At 46.6% G+C, this 25413-nt stretch overlaps 1 protein-coding gene, 3 non-coding genes and 1 pseudogene across 4 annotated transcripts; all 5 read left to right on the top strand.

The window, feature by feature from the left end:
- The first annotated feature begins 5357 nt into the window (after nt 1-5357).
- On the top strand, nt 5358-5539 carry LOC140397204 (U2 spliceosomal RNA). The gene has a single exon (XR_011936757.1). It is a non-coding gene; the product is annotated as a U2 spliceosomal RNA (small nuclear RNA).
- Nucleotides 5540-6324: 785 nt separating this feature from the next.
- On the top strand, nt 6325-6515 carry LOC140397759 (U2 spliceosomal RNA). Its single transcript, XR_011937187.1, has one exon. It is a non-coding gene; the product is annotated as a U2 spliceosomal RNA (small nuclear RNA).
- Nucleotides 6516-7302: 787 nt separating this feature from the next.
- LOC140397112 (U2 spliceosomal RNA) lies at nt 7303-7493 on the top strand. Its single transcript, XR_011936709.1, has one exon. It is a non-coding gene; the product is annotated as a U2 spliceosomal RNA (small nuclear RNA).
- Nucleotides 7494-7879: 386 nt separating this feature from the next.
- Nucleotides 7880-8045, top strand: LOC140397327 (U2 spliceosomal RNA; annotated as a pseudogene).
- An 816-nt stretch (nt 8046-8861) lies between these two features.
- Nucleotides 8862-22163, top strand: LOC140397081 (scavenger receptor cysteine-rich type 1 protein M130-like). The gene is made up of 5 exons (XM_072486114.1): nt 8862-9222; nt 12688-13002; nt 14099-14416; nt 14649-14831; nt 21970-22163. The coding sequence occupies exons 1-5, from the start codon at nt 8862-8864 to the stop codon at nt 22161-22163; spliced, it is 1371 nt and encodes a 456-aa protein (XP_072342215.1).
- Nucleotides 22164-25413: the final 3250 nt, after the last annotated feature.

Here is a 25413-nt window from a genome sequence, read left to right as displayed (position 1 = left end):
TCTCGGCCTTTTGGCTAAGATCAAGTGTAGTCTCATTTTTTTGAGAGAAGCTGAGGATTTCGATGTCGATTGTGGATTGGAGAACTCGGAGGGATTGAAGTCGTCAAAGAGGAAACGTTTGGAGCTTGGCTGCTATTGGTGGATCTACATGCTGGCCTAAACCTTGGGTTTAGGCCTAACGCCGATACAGTTCCACACCCAACGTACGAGCTATGGATGCAGCTGCATCCCGACCTCCAGGCTGGGGAGTGCGAAACACTGTCCGAGTCACAGTGAAGAAAACGGAGGGAGAGTCACCTTTGGACCGGAAACACTCCGTGAAGAGGGTGCTGCTCGAGTGTTGTGGGTTTAAAGCAACATAGATCTTCTGCTTGCAAAACTTCCCCAAGAATGGTTTCTTTGATGTCACCTTCAAGAGCGTCGCAGCGTGCATCAAATTCTTGAACGCCTTCAAGGAAAAAGGTGACCAGAGTCCCCTGTCGATCCTGACTGCGGAGCCTCTGTTTACGCTACCGGCACAGCGAAATCGGGTTGTTACACTGCACATGTACAACCCCCACGTCCCTGTGTCTGATGTGCTCACGTTCCTCGCCAGGTACGCTGAGCTGAAAAGTGACAGCGTGCAAGTGAAAGACACCTCCGGCATCTGAACAAGTGAGCACCAGGTCAAGGTGACCCTAAGAACGGACAGCAACGGAGCCATCCTGCATCCCCCCTCCAATTTCGCTATTGGAGTAAATCGTGGCTACCTCTACTACCTGGGACAGCCACGAGTATGCCACACCTGTGGCAAAACGGGGCATGTTGCCGCAAACTGCAGTGTGACCTTCTGCAAGAACTGCAGGCAGGAGGGACACATGACTAAGGACTGCAAGGAAGACAAGTGCTGCAACCTGTGTGGGGAGGCCGGCCATCTTTACAGGGCCTGCCCGAAACGCGGGGCGACATATGCACAGATCATCAGCAGCGGAGTCAAAAAGGCGACCTGAGAGGAGGTGCATACACCCTCCACCGAAAAAGACACCACGGTTCAGAATTAGGAAAAGCAACAGAAGGGCCCCCAACAAAAAGAGGAGGCCCCAGCACCTCCTGACAACCCAACCCCAGCCCCATCTGATGAGGAACACTCAATGGAAGAGGAAGAGGATGGGACAAAGAATAAAGAGCCCTGGGTAACCGTGAACAGGGACAAACGAAAGAGAAAACAAAAAAACAAACTGAAGAACCCCCTGAGGGGTAGTGGCAAAAAGCGACACCTCTCAGCCGGCGCACTTAGTGCCGACACCTCATCCGATGAGGGAAAACAGGACAAGAATCGGCCTCAGATAAAGAGGCAAAGCACCAACGTGGAACGGAAGGCACAGACCCCCCAGACCACCGACCGGGAAGAAAACAAGGTCACAGACCAACCCCCGATAGCAACGAGCAGCAACAACCCAGGTGAAGACCGGCCTGCAACCCCAACACCTACTGACTGCCACGACGAACCCCAGGGCTACACCACCCCCCCCCCCCCAATGCATCTGCATCAAAATCACGGGGCCAGTACGGACCAGAACAGTTTTCTCAGCCCTGCAACTGTGTTAAAGTTTGCGAGCACCACCGGCATGCTGGGGAACATTCAACAGCTGGAACAGCCAACTGTATAGACTCTGGACTCTTGAGACTGGTAAATCTATCTTTTTATAATGGGTTTAAAAATTGCATCCATAAATGTGCGAAGCATCAAAGATACTTCGCGGTGTGTAGCCACACTCAACTATTTGGCAAATGTAAAAACTGACCTACTGTTCCTGCAGGAGTGCGGAATTCCGCACCTCAGCAACTACAGGCGCTGGTCGAGCTGGTGGTCCCACGGGCCATCCATCTGGTCAGGAGGAAACGACTGCCGCTCCTCCGGCCTGGGTATTCTGCTGCGGGGAGGCAACTTCACCATCTCCAACGTTAAGGAGGTGGTGGGCGGGCGCCTCCTCGTAGCAGACGTGAAATACAAAAACACCCCTCTCAGACTTATTAATGTGTACGCCCCGGCCGTAAAAAGTGAGCGGCTGGCAGTTCTTCAGCAACTCCCACTGCTGTTGGCCACCTCCAAGCCGGTCATCCTGGGTGGTGACTTCAACTGCATCATCGATGCGGCTGGACGATCCAGCAAAGCCGACAGCAAACTAGACGCTACGTCCAGACTCCTGATGGAAACGGTAAAAGACGCCAAGCTGCTCGACGTCTGCAGCAACCCTGCAGACGGCGCGCAGCGTAGATACACACGGTCACGGCCAGACGGGTCCGTCCGCTCCAGGATAGACTTCTTTTTTGTGTCCCGAGCTTTCACGGTCAGGTCCACCGACGTAACGCCGGTGTTCTTCTCTGACCACTGCCTCCTACTGGCCGACTGCCACCTGCAGGAAGACCAGGGGGTAGGCAGGGGGACGTGGAAGCTAAATGTAAAACTGCTGACCCCTGAGAACATCGAGGAACTCAGGAGGGATTACAAAGGTTGGATAACCGTGAAACCCCTCTTTGAGGCCCCACATCTCTGGTGGGAAGCAATCAAGGGAAATATCAAGAGGTTTTTCATCCTCAAGGGCGTTCAAAAGGTGAGAGAGAGACGAGGGGTCATGTCCAGGCTCCAGAAAAGTATGCAAAATTTGCTCCAGCTGCAGTCGATGGGGGTGGATGTCAAGGAGGATCTCCAAGAGGTGAAGAGCCAGCAAGCCTCGCTCTACACCTCGGAGGCCTCCAAGGTTATCTTCCGTTCCAGAGTCCGCTCCGTGGAGCAGGACGAAAAGTGCTCACGCTTCTTCTTCCAAAAGGTGCACAGAGAGACCTCTGTGATCAGCAGCCTGAAGGAAGAAGATGGCTCTGAAAAGTCATCGCAGTCTGACATCCTGAGGATCAGCCAATCCTTTTATGCCGGACTGTATGACCTGAAGCCAACAGATAGCACTGTTTCCCAGACCTTCCTGTCGACTATCACGGAGGTCATAGGCGACAGCGAGCTGGAAAACCTGGACAAACCACTAACTCTGGACGAGCTGACAAAGGCCGCCAAGTCCTTCGAGGCGACAAAAACTCCCGGAAGCGACGGCTTACCGGTTGAGTTGTATTCGGCTCTGTGGGACAGGATCGGCCCAGACCTGCTGGAAGTGTACGAGAGTATGCTTCTGGAAGGCAGCATGTCAGAGTCCATGAGGAAAGGCATCATCACCCTCATCTACAAGCAGAAGGGGGAAAGGGAAGAAATTCGAAATTGGCGACCCATTTCACTGTTGAATGTGGACTACAAAATTCTAGCAAAGGTCATCGCCAATCGGGTCAGGTCTGCTCTGGAGTCGGTGATCCACCCTGACCAGACCTGTGCTGTACCCGGCAGAAAGATCTCTGATAGCCTCGCGCTACTCAGGGATACGATCGCCTACGTGCAGGACAGGGGGGTGGACACTTGCCTCATCAGCCTTGACCAGGAGAAGGCTTTTGACAGAATATCGCACACCTACATGATGGATGTGCTCTCCAAAATGGGGTTTGGAGAGGGAATTCGCAATTGGATCAAACTGCTCTACACAAACATCTATAGCGCAGTCTCAATCAATGGGTGGGAATCAGAAAAGTTCCAGATCAGATCTGGAGTCAGGCAGGGCTGCCCTCTCTCCTCTGCCCTTTTTGTGTGCTGCATAGAACCTTTAGCCGAGTCCATCAGGAGGGATCCGGGTATAAGAGGAGTGACGATCCCAGGCAGTGGAGGCATGCAAGTCAAGGCCTCCCTGTACATGGACGACGTTGCCGTCTTCTGCTCGGATCCTGCGTCTGTACGCAGGCTCTTGACCACCTGCGACCAGTTTGAACTGGCCTCTGGAGCCAAGGTAAACCGTGGCAAGAGCGAGGCCATGTTCTTTGGGAACTGGGCCGACCGGTCCTTTGTCCCCTTCACTGTCAGGTCAGATTACCTGAAGGTGCTTGGGATATGGTTCGGAGCTGCTGGGGCGTGCACCAAAAACTGGGAAGAGCGCTTAGGAAAGGTAAGGCAGAAACTGGGCTGGTGGGAGCAACGCTCCCTCTCCATTGCGGGCAAAACCCTGGTCATCAGGTGTGAGGTACTCTCGGTGCTACTGTACGTGGCGCAGGTCTGGCCCATAACCCGACCCTACGCCACAGCAGTCACCCGGGCCATCTTCAAATTTATCTGGCGATCCAAGATGGACCGTGTCCGAAGGGACACCATGTACAAACCTCTGGAGAAGGGAGGGCGGAACGTACCCAACGCCTCCCTCATCCTGTTGGCCACCTTTGTGTCCAGCTGCATCAAGCTGTGCGTGGACCCCAGTATGCAAACACCAAGTGTCACTACATACTGAGGTTCTACCTGTCCCCGGTGTTACGAAGGATGGGCCTGGCCTCATTGCCGCGGAACGCTCCAAGTAGTTGGACCGTACCGTACCACCTGTCCTTCGTGGAAAAGTTTTTGAAGAAAAACACCTTTGACCACAAGGCAATGAAGCAGTGGTCAGCACGTAATGTCCTCGAGGCCCTCAGGGAAAAGGAGACCGTGGAGGACGTTGGATGGTTCCCTGAGCAGACTGCCAGAGTCATCTGGCAGAACGCCTCATCACCAGAACTTTCAAACAAGCACCAAGACCTAGCTTGGCTGGTGGTGAGAAAGGCCCTCCCTGTCAGATTCTTCATGCACACCCGAAGGCTCTGCACCAATGCACGCTGCCCTCGGAGTGGCTGTGGGGGAAATGAGACGGTCACACACCTCCTTGTGGAATGTGCCTTTGCAAAGAAGGTCTGGAGAGAGATGCAGTGGTATTTGTCAAGGTTTATCCCAAACAGATCTGTGACACAGGACTCTGTGCTCTACGGACTGTTTCCAGGGACACACACCGAGACAAATATCAACTGCTGCTGGAAGGTCATCAACTCGGTAAAAGACGCTCTTTGGTCTGCCCGAAACTTGCTGATCTTCCAGTGCAAAGAATTGTCCTCGACCGAGTGTTGCAGACTGGCACATTCCAAGGTCCAGGACTACGTGCTGAGGGACGCACTCAAGCTTGGGGCAGCTGCCGCCAAGGCGCAATGGGGAAAGACCACAGTGTCAAGTCTTTCCAGCAAATGTACACCGAGGGGCGTGTAACAGTGTAAAGCCCCTCGGTCTGGGCAACCAACACTCCAATGTATAAAACAAACATGCCACTGTAAATATTTAAGAAGGAATTGTAATGTAAAGAGTGATATGTGTACGACAATATCAATATTGAATGAAAGAAAGTCAAGGCAAAATGTAACCCTGCCGAAAATGTACAGTCAAGACAATTTGAAATGTTTCTGTAATGCTCATGATAAATTTTTATGAATAAAGTATATTTTTTTGGAAAAAAAAATAAATAAATCTGTTCTTATCAGTTTAATATCTGATATGTCCTCTATCTGGGGACCGAATATTAAATTGGTTTTTAGGACTCGGAGATGGTTCAGGGGCTTGCTCCTTCCGCTCCACGCATCAACCTGGTCTTGCAGTGCTTCCAGGAATGGTGCTCTCTCCCCGCTTTGGGGCGAAAATATATAAAAGCAGAAAATGCCGCAAAACCTGGCTACCCCTTTTCTCTGTTGTCCTGTTGCCTCATTCTGACCAATTTAAGGCATTTCAAGCTCCAAAGCATTGCTAGCTTTTGTGCTGGCGGGAGCTTCGTGCACTAATGTTGCGAGCCGATGGACTCGAGGACTTTCGGCAGCCAGGCTCCGTTTTCAGCTGATATGCCGCACAGATTTCCTGCTGCTTTTTACAGGCCACTCACCCTCACCCTCGGATGCCGACTTGCCTTCTCCTCACTTCAGTTACCACATCCCTTCATCCTGCACAACGGGGAATTGTGGCGACAGACTGAACGGCATCCTGGTTGGATGTAGGTATACCTTCACGGCGTCTCTTTTCGTTCTCCTGACTCCACGACCAACACGCCAGGGTGGAGCTCAGGGAGACTAGACATTGCCCCCTGTTGGATTCCGCCAGTACTTGCTGCTTGCACGGATTACCCTTTGTTCGGCAAAGGTGGAGATTACTTCGACTCCCTCCGTTGGGTGTCACTGGGCCTTCACAGCGTCTCCATTTCATCTGGTGACGACAGGGGGCGGCTTGCCAGACGATGCTTTCCTGTTGTGTTTTACTGGTTCTGCATGCACAGACTCCACCGTGCTCGGCCAAGCTGGAGGTTTCTTGACCAACAGTGAGCGTAGACGAAAAGTTCCAAAGCACAGTCGAGCGCAGCAAGGTGCACCTGAATGTCGGTGGACGAGGAGGACAAGAGCCATAGCCAGAAACTATGGGCTATTGTTTCTCGGCCTTTTGGCTCAGATCAAGTGTAGTATCTGCTCTTATCAGTTTAATATCTGATATGTCCTCTATCTGGGGACTGAATATTAAATGAATTTTTTGAACTCGGTGATGGTTCAGGGGCTTGCTCCTTCTGCCCCACGTATCAACCTGGTCTTGCCGTGCTTCCAGGAATGGTGCCTTCACCCTGCTTTGGGGCGTAAAATGTATAAAAGCAGAAAATGCCGCAAAACCGTGCTTCCCCTTTTCTCTCTTGTCCAGTTGTCTCATCCTGACCAATTTAAGGACTATCAGGCTCCAAAGCATTGCTAGCTTTTCTGCTGGCGGGAGCTTCGTGCACTGATGTTGCGAGCCAATGGACTCGCGGACTTGCGGCAGCCAGGCTCCGTTTTCAGCTGATATGCCACACAGATTTCCTGCTGCTTTTTACAGGCCACTCACCCTCACCCCCGGATGCCGACTTGCCTTCTCCTCACTTCAGTTACCACATCCCTTCATCCTGCACAAAAGGGAAGTGTGGCGACAGACTGAACGGCATCCTGATTTGGATGTAGGTATACCGTCACGGCGTCTCTTTTCGTTCTCCTGACTCCACGACCAACACGCCAGGGTGGAGCTGAGGGAGACTAGACATTGCCCCCTGTTGGATTCCGCCAGTATTTGCTGCTTGCACAGATTGCCCTTTGTTCGGCAAAGGTGGAGATTTCTTCGACTCCCTCCGTTGGGTGTCACTGAGCCTTCACAGCGTCTCCATTTCATCTGGTGACGACAGGGGACGGCTTGCCAGACGATGTCTTCCTGTTGTGTTTTACTGGTTCTGCATGCACAGACTCCACCGTGCTCGGCCAAGCTGGAGGTCTCTTGACTAACAGTGACCGTAGACTAAAAGTTCCAAAGCACAGTCGAGCGCAGCAAGGTGCACCTAAATGTCAGTGGACGAGGAGGACAAGAGCCATTGCCGGAAAATAGGGCCTATCGCTTCTCGGCCTTTTAGCTCTGATCAAGTGTAGTATCTGTTTTTATCAGTTTAATATCTGGTATGTTTTCTGTCGGGCGACCGAATATTAAATTGAATTTTGGGACTGGGAGATGGCTCAGGGGATTGCTCCTTCCTATCCACGCATCAACCAGGTCTTGTCATGTTTTTAGGAATGGTGCCTTCACCCCGCTTTGGGGAGCAAAAGGTACACAAGCCGAAAATGGCGCAAAACCTGGCTTCCCTTTTTCTCTCTTGTCCAGTTGTCTCATCCTGACCAATTTAAGGCCCTTCAGGCTCCTAAGCATTGCTAGCTTTTCTGCTGGCGGGAGCTTTGTGCACTGATGTTGCGAGCCGATGCACTCGCGGACTTTCGGCAGCGAGGCTCCGTTTTCAGCTGATATGCCACACAGTTTTCTTTATGCTTTTTACAGCCCACTCACCCTCACCCTCGGATGCCGACTTGCCTTCTCCTCACTTCAGTTACCACATCCCTTCATCCTGCACAACAGGGAAGTGTGGCGACAGACTGAAAGGCATCCTGATTGGATGTAGGTATACGGAAAATATGGGTTATCGCTACTCAGCCTTTTGGCTCAGATCAAGTGTAGTATCTGTTCTTATCAGTTTAATATCTGCTGTGTCCTCTCTCTGGGGACCGAATATTAAATTGATTTTTGGGACTGGGAGATGGTTCATCGCCAGGCACGCTGAGCTGAAAAGTGACAGCGTGCAAGTGAAAGACACCTTCGGCATCTGGACAAGTGAGCACCAGGTCAAGGTGATCCTAAGAACGGACAGCAACGGAACAATCCTGCATGCCCCCTCCAGTTTAGCTATTGGAGTAAATCGTGGTTACCTCTACTACGTGGGACAGCCACGAGTATGCCACAAAACGGGGCATGTTGCCGCAAACTGCAGTGTGACCTTCTGCAAAAACTGCAGGCAGGAGGGACACATCTTTACAGGGCCTGCCCGAAACGCGGGGCGACACATGCACAGATCATCAGCAGCGGAGTTAAAAAGGCGACCAGAGAGGAGGTTCATACACCCTCCACCGTAAAAGACACCACGGCACAAAATGCGGAAAAGCAACACAAGGGCCCCCAACAAAAACAGGAGGCCCCCCCGACGATTCTCCCGGCCCCGATGGACCGAGTGGTCGTAAAGCTTTGCCCAGTCCTGCCGGCATGAATTACTCACCTCACACACAGCGGGACCTGGCAGGTAAGTGTGCGGGGGTCATCCTGTGGTGGTGGGGGTGGGCGGGGGGGGGCGGGGTATCCTGACCCGCGATCGCCGCCTACTGATCTGCTTAATTAAACAGCTTATACTTAGTTGGAATCTATACAATGTCGCCTTTAAACCCTCTATAATCGGTAATATTCCATCAGATTGATTTTCAGGATGAACACTCACATTTGAGTTGAGGCAGCTTCTTAAAAGTGTCCCGCACCATTTTAACTCCTTTAAAATGATTATTTGGTGAACATGAGCAGTGGGTATAGGTGCCTTGGTATCATTTACTTTCCTTACTTTTGACGTGTGACTATTCTAATGGATATCTACAAGTTACGTGGGTCCGTGTTTAAATCCGAAACAGGACAACATGGTCCCCGATTGGTTGGTGGCCAGGACAGGTGCTCAGGACGGGACGAGGTGTTACACGGAGACCGCTGGGGGACGCTGTGTGATGTTTACTTTGGTTTAGAAGCCGCCAGTATGATCTATGAGCATCTTCAGTGCGGGGCGGTAAAGAACATCATGAGAGGTGCTCCCTTTGGAAAGGGAACCGGCCCAGTGTGGAAGGAGAACTACAGGTGCGGCGGGAGCGAGTCCAGGTTGTGGCAGTGTCCGCTTTCATCCGTGTTCGATTTTAGCTGCTCCCATGGAAATGAAGCCAATGTCATCTGCTCGGGTGAGTGCCCTCAATCCAGATAATCAGAGCAAAGTACAATGTGGCACAGAAAATGAAGCGGCCATTCGTTCCATCGTGACCGTGCAAGCGTTTTGGAAATGTAACTCAACTTTTCGCAACTCTGGAGTGCCTTCACAGACCAGTGTTATTTCCCTTCCACATAATTGATCAATTCTCTTTTCAATTACATGATTGATCTTCACCTCCATTATACCCACGCTGTCCATTTCCGATCCAAACCACTCACTGCCTATGAAAGTACTCTGAGGTCACAATTGTTATTTTGTCAAATATCTTAAACCTGCCCCTCCTCCCATCCTCGCCCTATGCCGACGGGAACATTGCGTCCATATCTGTGTTTCACAGAACTCTCAGGATTCTGAACACCCGGTCAAATCGGGAAGTTAAAAAATCCTCAGCACTACATTGAGGGTAATTAGAGGAGATGTCCGGCGTGTCCACTCCTGTATTTTGTTTCACTCAATATCACACAGGACAGATTATTGGCCACTCTCACATGGCTGTTTTCGGGACTTTGGTCTCCTCCTTAATGTCTCTATTTTCTTTTTCATTTTGCATATTCCTGCAGCTGTTTGAGACAATTCACCGTTGCAATGGCAGAATAATAGTTCTCGTATTCGGCACTACAGGCAAATTCTTTCCCACACTCTGAATTTACATACCTAGACTGCAAGCATAATTTCAAAGGAGTTACAGTCTCTTCTCCTGTAATCCCAGATAATGCCGCAATATTCCCTCCTCTCGTGCGAGCTGCCTGTACCGATTCTCTGCACGTGATTGATTTCCCCTAATGTTACCTCATAGCTCCAAAATGCCTTCCAAATCTGTCCTGACCATACCGATGGAACTAGCCAATTGAATGGGGGTTGATGAAAAGATTGATGAATGGGGGTAGCAGGTGTGATGGCCGAGTGGAGATTTACTACAACCGCAGCTGGGGCAGAGTCCAGGAGAGCCTATGGGACCTGAATGACACTGACGTGGTCTGTAGACAGCTGGGCTGCGGAGCCGCGATAGCCGCATATAACTCTTCACAATACGGAGAGGGTGAAGGGTCAGTGTGGGTGAATTATGTCCATTGTAAAGGAAACGAATCGCATCTCTGGAACTGCAGCTCAATCCCACCGAAGTCGCCTCACACTGACAGCATCGACGTAGGTGTTCTGTGTTCAGGTGAATAAACAGGTCACTGTGACTGAAATGAATGGGACATGTGTCATGGGCAATGGGAACATGTTATTTCTTCCTCAGGGGCCTGTGGACCAATTATTTAACATTGGAGCCAGGATGAACATGGGCAGTAATAACACATATTTGGAACTATGCTGACAGATTGAACAACGTTATAAATCTCTAGGTCCCGCCCCACAGTAAATACAGACAAAGCCAATAAGGACCAATGACAACGATGACAAATGAATTGGCCAAAGGGGTAGGTTTCAACAGCGCAACTGAAAGGGAGAGGAAAGGTTTATGATTTATTTGTTCTTAAGGGCAGCACGGTAGCATTGTGGAGAGCACAATGCTTCACAGCTCCAGGGTCCCAGGTTCGATTCCGGCTTGGGTCACTGTCTGTGCGGAGTCTGCACGTCCTCCCCTTGTCTGCGTGGGTTTCCTCCGGGTGCTCCGGTTTCCTCCCACAGTCCAAAGATGTGCAGGTTAGGTGAATTGGCCAATGATAAATTGCCCTTAATGTCCAAAATTGTGCTTGGTGTTGGGTAGAGGTGTTGAGTTTGGGTAGGGTGCTCTTTCCAGGAGCCGGTGCAGACTCAAATGGCATCCTTCTGCACTGTAAATTCAATGATAATCTATGATTAATCTACGACAAAGGTTCGGCACAACATCGTGGGCCGAAGGGCCTGTTCTGTGCTGTATTTTCTATGTTCGATGTTCTATGTAAAGGAATTCTGATATTGTCTGTCAAAAGCCAATGTCGGGGCTGTTGATTTTCTTTGTTCGTTCTTGTGGTGTGGGCGTCGCTGTCTGGGCCAGCAATTGTTACCCAAATCTAATTGCCCTTGAACTGAGTTGAGTGCTAGACTATTTCAGACTGGGGGAAGTTAAGACTGAACCGAATTGGTGTGTGGGGCGATAGTCACATGTAGGTCAGAGCGGGTTAGGACAACAGATTTCCTCCCTGAGGTATATTAGTGAATGAGATGCGTTTTTACGACAATCGACAATGGTGACATGGTCATCAACAGACGTCCAATTACAGATTTTAGTTGAATTCAAATTCCACCATTTCGCAAGATGGGATTAGAAGCCGCGGCCCCAGAGCTATCCCCAGGTCTCTGCATTAGTAGTCCAGTAACAATACCACTACGAAGACGCCTCCTCATTAAGTATGTGGGGTCGATTGATGTATTTGTGCATTTGAACATGACAATGATATTCTAAAGCTAAATTATATTATGGGATGAAAGTGCAGGATAGATCAAATAGGTGATTTTGGTAGGCGGGGGGGGAGTGTGTGAGGCAATGTAATTGCGGTGGGCATTATTGGTGAGATCAAATTTGCGCGGTTCGCTTTGGAAAGTGTAGTTTGCATTAGCGTTTTTGAAGGGAGCAAGATTGGTTTCCCAGCTAGGCATTTGAGAAATCCTCCTGTCTTGAAAGAACATGGATCTTCTGAAACTTTCAGCCGGAAGTGTGGTGAATTCGCGGGGAGGGTCAGTGCTTGAGCGGTTAAGCCGCTTTTTCTCTCAATGATGCTACCAACCCATTGAACATTTTCTGATTTGTACCATTAAGAACGTTATGGCGATATCTGATGAAATATGGGCAGCAAAACAGTATGCAGTGAAAAACATAACATAAAATGTTTGCTTAAAGGGATTGTGTTTAGACTCATTAATTAGTATAATTAGACAATTGCGGGCGAACCATTCTATCCAGCATAGAACGGGCCAATCCCGAAAACCACGGTGCAGATTTTATAAAATAAATTGAGAGTACCCACTAATTTTTTCCAATTAACGGGCAATTTAGCGTGACCAAATCACCATATGCTATCCAGGTTTGGGTTGTGGGTGTGAGAACAACGCAGACACGGGGATAATGTGAATTCTCCACATTGCCAGTGACCCAGGGCCGGGATTAATCCTGGGACCGCTGCGCGGTGAGGCAGCGGTGCTAACCACTGCGCGCTTTATCAATTTCCAAATGATTTGTATCGGTTGATTCAGATTTTCGGAACAGGCATTTCCCTACGTCCCATTGAAGAGCAGTTCCACATTGCCTTCACGGCGTTATTTTCCAGTCACCATATTATACATTTAGGTAAGACTACAAACGTGTTGGACAACAAGTATTCATTTACCTGTGAACAGCAGCTTGAAAGGGAGATTTTAATTCAGCCGGCTATTACACAATAGTTTGAATTAAACAGTGATATGAATTTGTGTTAGAAGGATAATATTCCACTGCATTATTTTCTATCAGGACACAAACAGTTAAGGCTGTCTGACGGGGCAAGCCGGTGTGCTGGCCGATTGGAGATTTATTACTCTGGGACCTGGGGCTCAGTTTGTGACGATTCCTGGGACCTGACAGACGCTGAAGTGGTTTGCAAACAGCTGGGTTGTGGAAATGCATTGCAGCTTCCATTTCCTGCTCCGTCTGGACCAGGCACAGGCACCATTTGGCTTGATGAGCTGGACTGCTCCGGGAACGAATCGTCTATCTGGCAATGCCCCCATGCATTGTGGGGAAAGCACGACTGTAATCATAAAGAAGATGTGGAGATCATGTGCTCAGGTAAAGATCGTATTTCCTTCAGTTATAAGCGAAGTTTCATACTGAAGATATATCCCCGAATTTGGTCGGAACAGCACTGACGTAGGTTAGTCGGACTAACCCCGAGTGTGGCGTTTATTCTGCACACAAATAGCTTTAAAACGTTGGTTCAGCCTACCGGATCTATGTTCCCTTCCGATTCTTTCTCCTCTCACTTCCGTTTATACTCTCAGTGTAAAAGCATCGGTGCTGTCCGCCTCAAGTATCTTATGTTTTCTGAGTTTCACTTTCTGCCAACTTTCTGGCAATCAGAAGAAAAACATGTTCTCCTGAACTCACTGTGAATGTTATTCGTACAACAGATGGTCGTAACAGGGTCATACAGATCCACAGTACAGAAAAGACCTCTCGGCCCATCGTGTCTGTTATATATTGTGCAGTCCTCTTCAGAATTAACTGCTTGCCCCATTTTCTGCCTCCTATAAATTTGGAACTTTTACTTGTGAGGGCAAAGTACGACGAGTTGATGTATATCATCAGGAACAGTAACACCTGCACCAATCCATGTGAACATCCCGTTCGTACTTCTGCTATTTAACTAACAGAATAATTTACAGCTAATTTTACAGCAACTTTCCTACTGACTCGCTGGTTTCTCATTTTCTGACATGAGTTAACAATGTGGGAACTTGTCAAAGCTCTGCTGACAATCCAGGCTGATTTAAAGGAACGCATTCATCATAGATTATCATAGAATTTTCAGTGAAGAAGGACGCCATTGGGCCCATCGAGTCTTCACCGGCTCTTGGAAAGAGCACCCTACCCAAGGTCAACACCTGCACACCCAATCCCCATAACCTAGTAACTCCACCCAACAATAAATTTTGCAAAGTTTCCTAGTCATTCAATGCGGTACATCATGTAAATATCTGGTTTGGAATTCACATTTACTTATTATGGACTGTATCGTTTGATTTCAGCTGCTCGTTTCCGTTAATTTTCTGAAATAATATCAATGAAAATGTTAACTCAACTGGCGCAACATATATATTGCAGTGCACTCTGGATACACAATTGGTCAGTAGAAGCAACTAGATGTTTGTTATTTCATTGATAGAGCACAAAGAGATACGTCTGGTTAATGGAAAGCATCGCTGTGAGGGGAGCGTGGAAGTGTTCTACAATGGGACCTGGGGCACAGTGTGCTCTGACAAACTGGAGAACCGTGACGCAGATGTGATCTGTAAACAGTTAGAGTGCGGCACCGCCGATTTCATTGACTATGACGCAAAATCATTTGGAATGGGTACCGGCCACATTTGGCTCGATGAGATCGAATGTCTGTCACATGAGACGACGCTTTGGCAATGTCAGGGAGACCCGTGGGGTGAACACAACTGTGAACATCGGGAAGATGCGGGTATTGTTTGTTCAGGTAACACAATGAACTACTTTGTTTGCAGATGTAATTTCACATATTAATGTCATCTTCATTCAACATGTCTGTCTTATCAACAGGGGGAAACACAATAAAGGGACCACACTACAGTCTCAAGGACTGCGGTGGAGAATCAGGTTCTCCTTCATCTTTTCTAACAGCTGCCTGATTGTATTCTGCGCTTGTGTCACGTCAGGTGTAATAATTATTTTTTCTTTGACAAATTCAGGACAAATCTTGCGCTTGGCTGGAGGTGACACCAAATGCTCCGGGCGAGTGGCGATATTGTGTAACAACACTTGGGGTACGGTATGTGATGAATCCTGGGATATGAACGATGCCAGAGTTGTGTGCAGGCAGATGGATTTTAGTCCCCCTCTATTGGCCACAGGAGGGGCCGCTTTTGGCCAGGGTAATGGTACTACTTGGCTGGATGAGGTGAAGTGCACTGGAAATGAATTCTTTCTCTCTGATTGTCCTTTATTATTGTGGCCTCAAAGCTGACTGTGATCACAAGGAAGACGCCAGTGTGGTTTGTTCCGGTAAGCATCGCACAGAGTGGTGGGAGCTTGAGCTGGACAGGGGTGTTTGGTTCTTGGTGCTGAATTTGAAGCACGTATATAAATTAAGATTAACAGCTGAATTTCGAACATCAAACCCAAATAATTGTTTATTTTTCATCTCGTTGATAGAAACCATTCAATATTATTGTTATTTTTATATTCGGGGAATAATTGGACATTGGAATTGCCTTGTTGCGAGGATTTCTCAAAATGATAATCATGTAAACATTGAAAATTACACGGTGAAACCTTTATCTGTGAAAACTTTCCTGAATCTTTAATACAGCTCCTGAAGATGAAAGCACTTCCATTCCTCTTGTTATCTGCATATGACTCGGAGTCCTATTGATCTGTGAGTTACTCGCCCTGGTGACAGTAATGCAGAGGAAGATGTCAATAAAAGGTGCGGCTCGAATCGGATTGTGAACCTCACACTGAATTTTGAATGTTGCTTTATCTTCTCTTCAATGACTCTTTCCCCAAACTGTACCCAGTCGGTTGTAAGACAGAAAATAACATGCTATTGGTCAGTCATTTCGTTCAAGGTATTCGAGAAACAGTAACATCATAGAATCATAAAAACTGTACAGTACAGAGAGACCAGTCGCCCCATCGAATCGGCACCAACCCTCCGAAAGAGCACCCGACGTAGGCCTGATCCAACCCTCTATTCCCGTACCCGCACCTAACCATAGGCACTAAGGGGAAATTTAGAATGGTCAATCCGACTAACCTCCACATCTTTGAATAGATTCAAAACATTACACTTAAAATAGGGAATTTTCATCAGCCGTCCAGGAGACTCGAAATTAGTTTCATTTCGTAACAATAGATCAACACATTGAATGAAAACACTTTAAACTCTGAGCTCAGTATTTTGTTTAGCTGCTTATATATATTATTCCATTCAGTGTTCGTTGTAAGCCTGCACAGTCTGTGCCAATGTCCACTGTCAACTTCTCTGAATGGAATCAGCCGCCATTTTCAGAAGTGATGGAACATTTCCTATCTTTTACATTCTGCACCCCAGCACAACAAACACTCTGATATCAGTGGATCTCTGCTGGTGGTGCAGTGAGAACTGGGCCCACAGCCGAGTCAGAAGCTCCGCTTCAGGTTCAAAGACTTCCTATACCAAGGAATATCAAAACACCTTGAAAGTTCTTTCCAAGGCCACAATGACACACGGTAAAGTGGGGGAAAGTCCTGCTCCGTCAAGCTTGGTATGGATTAGTGACCGTTTGGCGACAGGCTGGCGACATTTTCCAGACAGAATTTTGGCTATAGAATCTGATGAACCTTTGTCTTGTGAACCACTATGATTGGGGCTGAGAAACAAAACAGCTCCCCGTATCTTAACTCGCACCAAGTTATTTTGATTCATATCTGATGGACAGAACAATAGTGGCCCGGAAATCCCTCCGTCACTGATCCTTGAAATCGAGTCAGTGGAATTATTACTGGGCCAATCATCCAGAGACACAAAGTAATTCTCTGTGTTCCCTGGTACAAATACAGCCTCGGCAAAGAGGGAGATTTGAAATGAGTCAATCTGGAATTATATGTCTAACTATGATTGTAACAATATGCTAATCGTTCCGCTCTCCCGCCAACAGGTCCTCTCACTGGCGGCTGGGACTCACCACCTGGTTTCTACCAACCAATTTATGCAGAAATATATAATACTCCACCTGACAAGGTTTCCATCCAGACCCGTGCTTCAGGTTTGCATTCTGTATTCACTTCCAACCCAAGTTACAAGGGCAAATGCCGCTTCAGGTTTAACAAGTTTAATTTTCAGTGCACTGGATGCACAACACCATTCTCGTGCAACAAGGAGATCTGTATTTCTTCATCTTCAGATGACGAATGATTTTGATTCGATTCCCACTCTCCCGAATTGTTCCAGAATGTTTTTTGGCAGCCAGTGCATAACCTAGAGAGGACCGTAGGAGTTTCCCTCAAGGCTGCACCGCGGCTCCATTTGCCTCCACCAACGTTCAGCTTCAAATAAGTATCGGCAAAGCGGCTGCTGGAGTATGTAAATGAACAGCAGCACGGTAAATTGGGGCAGCACGGTAGCCTTGTGGATAGCACAATTGCTTCACAGCTCCAGGGTCCCAGGTTCGATTCCAGCTTGGGTCACTGTCTGTGCGGAGTCTGCACATCCTCCCCGTGTCTGCATGGGTTTCCTCCGGGTGCTCCGGTTTCCTCCCACAGACCAAAGATGTGCGGGTTAGGTGGATTGGCCATGATAAATTGCCCTTAGTGTTGGGTGGGGTTACTGGGTTATGGGGATAGGGTGGCGGTGTTGACCTTGGGTAGGGTGCTCTTTCCAAGAGCCGGTGCAGACCCGATGGGCCGAATGGCCTCCTTCTGCACTGTAAATTCTATGATAATCTATGAACATTTCAAAGCTTGCAGATGATACCAAGTAAGGTGGGAGGGTGAACTGTGACGAGGATGCCGGAATCCAACAGCATGCTCTGGACAGGTTGGGGGAGTGGGGAAATCAATGGCAGATGCAGTATAATTTGGATAAGTGTGAGGTTAATCACTTTGGAAGCAAAAGCAGGAAGGCAGATTACCACCTGAATTGTTGTAATTTGGGAAAGGGGAGTGTGCAGCGGGACCTGGGAGTCATTGCGCACCAGTCGCTGAAGGTAAGCATGCAGATGCACAGGCGGTAAAGGAGGTTAAGGGCTGGATGAGCTCAGTGGGCTCGACCGTTGGTTTCTAGTGCAGAACAAGGCCAGCAGCGTGGGTTCAATCCCCGTACCAGCTTACGCGAACAGGCGCCGTAATGTGGCAACGAGGGGCTTTTCGCAGTAACTTCATACATGTGACAATAAAAGATTAGTATTATATTATGATATTTTGGCCTTCATTGCAAGAAATGTCGAGTACAGATGCCGGGATGTGTTGTTGCCACACCTCGAATATTGTGCACAGTTTTGGTATCCCTTTCTGAGAAAGGATGTTCTTGCTCTCGAGGTAGTGGAACGAAAGTTTATCAGACTGATCCCAGGTATGGACTGATACCAACAATGGTTGACCTGTCAAATGCGGAGAGATTCAGTACGTTAGGATTGTCCTCTCTGAAGTTCAGGAAAATGATCTCATCGAGACTTACAAAATTCTCACAGGTCTAGACAGGGTAGATGCAGGGAAGATGTTACCAATAATGAGTGTGTCCACAACCAGGAGTCACAGTCTGAGGATTCAGGGTAAACTTTTTCGGACAGAGATGAGGACACGTTTCTTCACCCAATGTGTGGTGAGCCTGTGGAATCCATTCCCACAGAATGTATTCACGAGGCGGCAAGATATAGCACTTGGGGAGAGTGGGACATAAATGGAAAAGATAGCAGAGGCAGTACTGCAGTTATTTACTAATCATGACTAAAGGTGTAATGTCAGGCTCCTAGCGGAAAGCTAGGGATATTACTAATAAATAATATTACTAAAGGATATTACTAATAAAGGATGAGAAGAATGTCTAGGAAAATAAACATCAATCCGCTGAACATTATCGAGAGGAAAATTCCGACTAAAGGAGGGAAGAAAATCAATACAAATAAAAGAATATTAGAACGGTCAGCGTATCAATCAAATAGGATAATCAACAACACCGAATTGTTTTAAAGGCGCCGGAGCAGATATGGTTTACACTGTAAATCTTGGTGTCTAATATTAGGCTAGAAGTTAGCACCTAATACACTAATGAATGAGACCAGAGCACAGCTGTCAGCTAGGTGATAAGTAGGTGCAATGTGGCCTCTGAGTCAGACGTTTTCAGGTTCAGGTTCCACCCCAGAACTTGGACAGATAAATGAAGTCTGGCACTGCGGTGCATTGCTGAGCGGGGAGCTGTGCATCTTCGGATGTCAGCTTTCATTGGAGCTATTGAAGAGAGTAACATCATGTCCTCTGTTCTGAGTATAAAGTATCAATTGACCATGCTGAAGAAGTCTTGAAGGTTTGCCGTTTTGACCTGACCAATAATGACCCCTGTCACAAATTCACACAATCAGGTGACATGTTCTTTTTGTTGAAATGCTGTGATGTCAGTGGTATATTGCAATTCACAAATTGACTGCTCTGTTCCCATATTGTAACAGCGACTAATTTTAATTGTACATCTTTAGCTGCAAAGAGTTTAAAACCTGCTGATCATGAAAAACACGAAAAACAAGTGGTTATTTCATGAGTATGAAGTCACGTGACAAGCAGAAGAATTAGTCCCAGTTGGTGCTGATCGAAGGACAAAATTCTGGGAATAAATGCATCCATATAGACGGAAATAGGTTAGGAATGTGTACTGCATGAATAGGCGCTAAGATGAATGTTGTTTGTAATTTGTTGGATCAACTTTGAGTTTGGAGTCAAAACTCCATTTTAACGATGGTCTCAAATTGTGGTAGGCGGAGATGTACTGACTTGATAGAATAGATATACGATTGGAAAATTAATTTTCACATAAGTAACTAACATAAATGAAAACTTTGTGAGAAAAGGCACCATGTCATGTATTAAATTAAGAATAATTTAAATGACATACTTACTAAAAGGGGTTAAGAACACAAAGGTAGAATAGTAATCTGATGTAAAGTAAAAAGGTCAACTAAAACCAAATAAAACACAAATGTTCATTTCTAACACCGGGAAAACAGACATTTCCGGACAAAGTCAGCAGGTGTGGCAGGATTCTGGGCGAGACCAACAAATCCAACACTTTGAGACCATGTGACTCTTCCTGCTAGACCATCTAACTGTGACATAATTTGTTTTTCAGCATCCGCAGTATGTTGCTTTTATAAAAGTTTATTTTTAACCAGGTATAACTGGAAGGTAGAAGAATGAAGATCAAGTCAATCGAACTTTCGTTGGATGCAATTGGTGTAGATTGTATGGCTCTGAACAGGATATTACGAATGTGCAAGAACAGTTAAGGGGAGGGCTGAACACAATGTACAAGAGCGTGAACAGTATTGAGGGGTGCTGTTTATCCAGAATGGCTGAACAGAAAGGAAGCAAAATGATCGCATTTGGCGCATTCTGGCTCTTCTCTGAACCATTGCCCGCGGGTTCCACGATCTAAATCCACTTCTGATGTATTTACCGTCAGTGATATTGAAACAGAGGGAATTATTGTGGGAGGGGAAGCGGTTCTGTATCAAACACCCAACGGCTGATGCAGACCTCACGGATTATGCCTTATATTATTTAATCCACTGGGATATCTGACACATTAACTATCCGAACGGACGGAACTGTTAGATGACAGAAGTGACATTTATTGTTCACCTGATGGACATAAATAACAAACCAGTCATTTTCTGGAACACAGGGTTTACTGCAGAAACTCAGTATTAGTAAGGAGGTGGAGATAGGAAACTGATGACAGTGAAGGCCGATAAATATCAGGACTTGATAATATACATTCCACGCTACTTACCAACGTGGCGCTAGATCTTGTTGATGCATTGTGCGTCATCTATTATGATGATTTGCACTTTGTAATTAATTATTGGAGGATAGCTCATGTAATCCCATTATCCAGAAGGAGAGGGTGAGTGAAAATGGGAAATGATAGATCAGTACACCTAACGTCAGTAGTGGGGAAAATTCTAGAGTCATTATGAAAAACTTAATAGCAGGCCACTTATAAAACAGTGATAAAATCGTGCAGAGTCATCATGGTTTTACGAAAAGGAAAACATGCTTATGAGCACGACTGGAATTATTTGAGCATATAATCAGTAGAATATATAAGGTGGGACAGTGGGCCTGGTTTACCTAGACTTTCGAAGGGTTTCTACAATGACCCTCACCCGATTATTAGCAAGTGACATTGAAGCCCAAACGATTAGGAGGAGGATATTAAGATGAATGGAATTTTGTTTGGCAGAAAAGAAGCAGAAGAGTAGGGATAAAAAAAAAATCAGAACGGTAGTCATGCCCATTGAGGTATTGCATGTTTCAGTGCTGGGACCCAAGCTGTTCACAATATACACTAATGATTTAAAGAATGCAATATGCCCAACACTTCAGATGACACACGCTGGGTGAGAGGGTGAGCTATAAGGAGGATGGATACAAAGATGTTTCAGTGTGATTTGGCCGAGCTGAGTGGGAAAATTCAGGGAATATGCAGTGTTATGTGGATAAATGTGAGGTTGGCAGCAAAAGTAAGAAGACAGAATATTACCTGATTGGTTATAAATTGAGAGAGGGGTTTGTGCAACGAGACCCGGGTGTCTTCTCACACCAGTTGCTGAAGGTAATCCTGCAGGTACAGCAGGTGGAACAGAAGGCAACTGGTTTGCTGGCGATAAAAGTAGAAGAACAGGATGTCATGCTGCAATTATAAAGTGCCTTCGTGAGACCACACCAGGAATATTGTACAGTTTTGGTCACCTTATCTGAGGGGTGATTTGTTTTTGCCATAAAGGGGGTGCAACGAATATTTACCAGATGGATCCCTATAATGGTGGGTCTGACATATGAGGAAAGATTGAGTCCTTTACGATAATTTACGCTTGAGTTCAGAAGAATGCAGAGCGTTTGTGGCATCTGTCTGAAACCTATAAAATGCAATCAGGATTACTTCCTTCACTTGGATATGATATTGTGTAATTTGCTACTACAAAAAGTAATTGAGCCCAAAACACATATGATGATTTCCAGAACGAATTAGAAGGGCCGAATGGCCCACTCTTGCTCCTACGTTCCATATTTCTATGTCTCTCTATATCCCTCTGTATAGTTGTCCTGAAACGTTTGTGCAGTTTCTTCGCCTGATCTCCCAAAGCTGAATGTTCTTCCAAAGTGGAGTCATGTATCAATTCCAGGACAGTGTCACAATGATGGTGAAGTTATTGATACCTCGCCTCTGATTGATTGAAATATTATGTGTCGTGATGAATTTATGATGACTCCACCACAAACAACTGATCCATTAACCAATCACTTTCTGTTCAGCAGATTCTGCAACGATTAACACTCTTAACCAGATTGAATATTACAGCAGTCACAGTTTGGGTGACACTGATCCTGGATCCGCATATCCTGAAGATGAATGCTCAAATATGCAGGGTATGTCGAAATTTACTTTCCACCATCTCGTTTCAGATCTTCACTCTGTAATATCTGAAATACCAAAACAGATCAACTATTAAATGAGAGATTCAAGGATCTCAGGTATTGCACAATGATTTCAGTAACCGAAACATCAAAACTGCTTGAGTCTGAAACAACGTCTTATCATTTCTCCCAATAAAATAAATAAATTAAAAATAAACGTTTCCTTGTGATTCTACACAAGCCTATGGAGGCTGTGAAATGTTTGCAGGTTGGTGGGATGTACATTTTCTGCGAACAGTATGAATTTAAACTAAAATTGAAAATACTGCCGCCCAAGCTGGCCCAATAACTCGCTCCACTCAAACTCAATGACATCATACCGTAATCGATCTACTTTCCTGCCCCGGTATTACTTGGGAGAGAATGATTAAAGTATATCATTCTAACTGTCCTTTGGACGTAAGTAACTTCAACTGCAAACACCTGTGCCTCTCAGCTCCTGTTTCTGCGACGATGACGATGCTGAGACTGAAACCATTGATGCCCAGGGTGGACACTTGCTGCAGGATCCTAGGTCTGAGGATCGCATTACATTGGGAAAGTTCAGCGGTGATATCCACACTCTGGGTAAGATAATCCTTTGATTCTTCTGTTTCTTTGAGAATCGCTCGGTTCCGTCGATGATTTTCTCCCGCTCCGCTGAGATAGGCTCTAGGATGAACGATGAGTCCAATGGACGACCTGCAGATTTTGCTACATCTGGGGCACGCTACGCCTGATAAAAGTCCAACAGATTTGATTCGAATTACTAGCTTTCGGACCTCAGCTCCATTCTCAGGTGAAGGAGCTGCACTCCGAAAGCTAGTAATTCGAAACAAATCTCTTGGACATTAACCTGGTGTTGTTAGACACCTTACTGCCCAGTTATTGAGCCCGTACATCATGTATTCGAGGAACAGCGATCACTGCATTCTCCCAGCAGCCAAGTCCCACACATTCATTCCAGCACTGCCCCTGACAATCGGTTCCTGAAGGCTGCAATCAGAATTTAACGTAGTTTTCTCACTTTAATTCCACAATTTGTATATTCATTTCCATTAGTGTTGCCCCACTCAAGAGATCATCGGCAGTATCACGCAGTATCACCCAGTACTGGAGAGAATTCTTCGAGACAGGATCTGCTCACATTTGATTATCATAGAATTTACAGTTCAGAAGGAGGCCATACGAATCATCGAGTCTGCACCGGCTCTTGGAAAGAGCGCCCTACCCAAGGTCAACACCTCCACCCTATCCCCATAACCCAGTAACCCCACCCAACACTAAGGGCAATTTTGGACACTAAGGGCAATTTATCATGGCCAATCCACCTCACCTGCACATCTTTGGACTGTGGGAGCAAACCAGAGCACCTGGAGAAAACCCGCGCACACACGGGGAGGATGTGCAGACTCCGAACAGACAGTGACCCAAGCCGGAATCGAACCTGGGACCCTGGAGCTGTGAAGCAATTGTGCTATCCACAATGCTACCGTGCTGCCCATTTGAAAGCAAATGGACGTGTTAGCGAGAGGCAGCATGGTTTTGTGAAGGAGAGGTCGTATCTCACTAAATTGATAGTTTTTCGAGGAGGTCACAAAGATGATTGATGAAGGTAGGGCAGTGGATGTTGTCTATATGGACTTCAGTAAGGCCTTTGACAAGGTCCCTCATGGCAGACTAGTACAAAAGGTGAAGTCACACGGCTGAGCTGGCAAGGTGGATATAGAACTGGCTAGATCATAGAAGGCAGAGAATAGCAATGGGAGGATGCTTTTCTAATTGGAGGGCTGTGACTAGTGGTTTTCCGCAGGGATCAGTGCTGGGACCTTTGCTGTTTGTAGTATATATAAATGATTTGGAGGAAAATGTAACTGGTCTGATTAGTAAGTTTTCAGACGACACAAAGGTTGGTGGAATTGCGGATAGCGATGAGGACTGTCAGAGGATACAGCAGGATTTAGATTGTTTGGAGATTGGGCGGAGAGATGGCAGATGGAGTTTAATCCGGACAAATGTGAGGTAAGGCATTTTGGAAGGTCTAATGCAGGTAGTGAATATACAGTGAATGGTAGAACCCTCAAAAGTATTGAAAGTCAGAGAGATCTAGGTGTACAGGTACACAGGTCACTGAAAGGGGCAACACAGGCGAAGAAGGTAGTCAAGAAAGCATACGGCATGCTTGCCTTCATTGGCCGGGGCATTGAGTATAAGAATTGGCAAGTCATGTTGCAGCTGTATAGAACCTTAGTTAGGCCACACTTGGAGTATAGTGTCCAATTCTGGTCGTCACACTACCAGAAGGATGTGGAGGCTTTAGAGAGGGTGCAGAAGAGATTTACCAGAATGTTGCCTGCTATGGAGGGCATTAGCTATGAGGAGGGTCAAAGACAGAGTGGCTAGACAGAGCTTTTTCCCAGGGTAGAGGGGTCAATTACTAGGGGCATAGGTTTAAGGTGCGAGCGGCAAGGTACAGAGTAGATGTACGAGGCATGTTTTTTACGCAGAGGGTAGTGGGTGCCTGGAACTCGCTGCCGGAGGAGGTGATATTTAAGGGGCATCTTGACAAATACGTGAATAGGATGGGAATATATGGATACGGACCCAGGAAGTGTAGAAGATTGTAGTTTAGCCGGGCAGGATGGTCGGCACGGGATTGGAGGCCGAAGGGACTGTTCCTGTGCTGTACGTGTCTTTATTCTTCTTCCTTATAAACAGTGCCCTAAAGTAAACGAAAGGCTTTTGAACAGGGCCCTCCAGTAAATCATTACATTTAAACCGTGTCCTCCAGCAAACAAAATGTATTTAAACAGTACCCGACATAAAACAAGTGCATTTAAACAGTGCACCTACAGTGAATCAAATGTATTTAAACTGTGCCCTAGAGTAACTCAAATGTATTTATACCGTACCCTAAAGTAAATCAATCACATTTAAACAGTTCCCGACAGTAAACCAAATGCATTTAAACAGTGCTGTATAGTAAATCAAATGCATTTAAACAGTGCGCTACAGTAAATCAAATGCATTTCAACTGTGCCCCACAGTAAATCAAATGTTCTTAAATATTGCCCTAGGCAATACAAATGCAGTTGAACAGTGCCCTGCACTAAATCAAATGCATTAAGAAAGTGTGCAGCAGTAAACCAAATGCATTTAAACAGTGCCCTACAGTCAATCAAATGTATTTCAAAAGTGCCCGACACTAAAGCAAATGCATTTAAACAGTGCCCTACAGTAAATAAAAGTGCCCGACTGAAAATCAAATGCATTTAAACAGTGTCCAAAAGTAAACTAAAGGCAGTT

Source organism: Scyliorhinus torazame, chromosome 20 (genome assembly GCF_047496885.1).
Source record: "Scyliorhinus torazame isolate Kashiwa2021f chromosome 20, sScyTor2.1, whole genome shotgun sequence".
NCBI classification, from domain to species: domain Eukaryota; kingdom Metazoa; phylum Chordata; class Chondrichthyes; order Carcharhiniformes; family Scyliorhinidae; genus Scyliorhinus; species Scyliorhinus torazame.
This window is presented reverse-complemented; position numbering and strand designations above follow the sequence as displayed.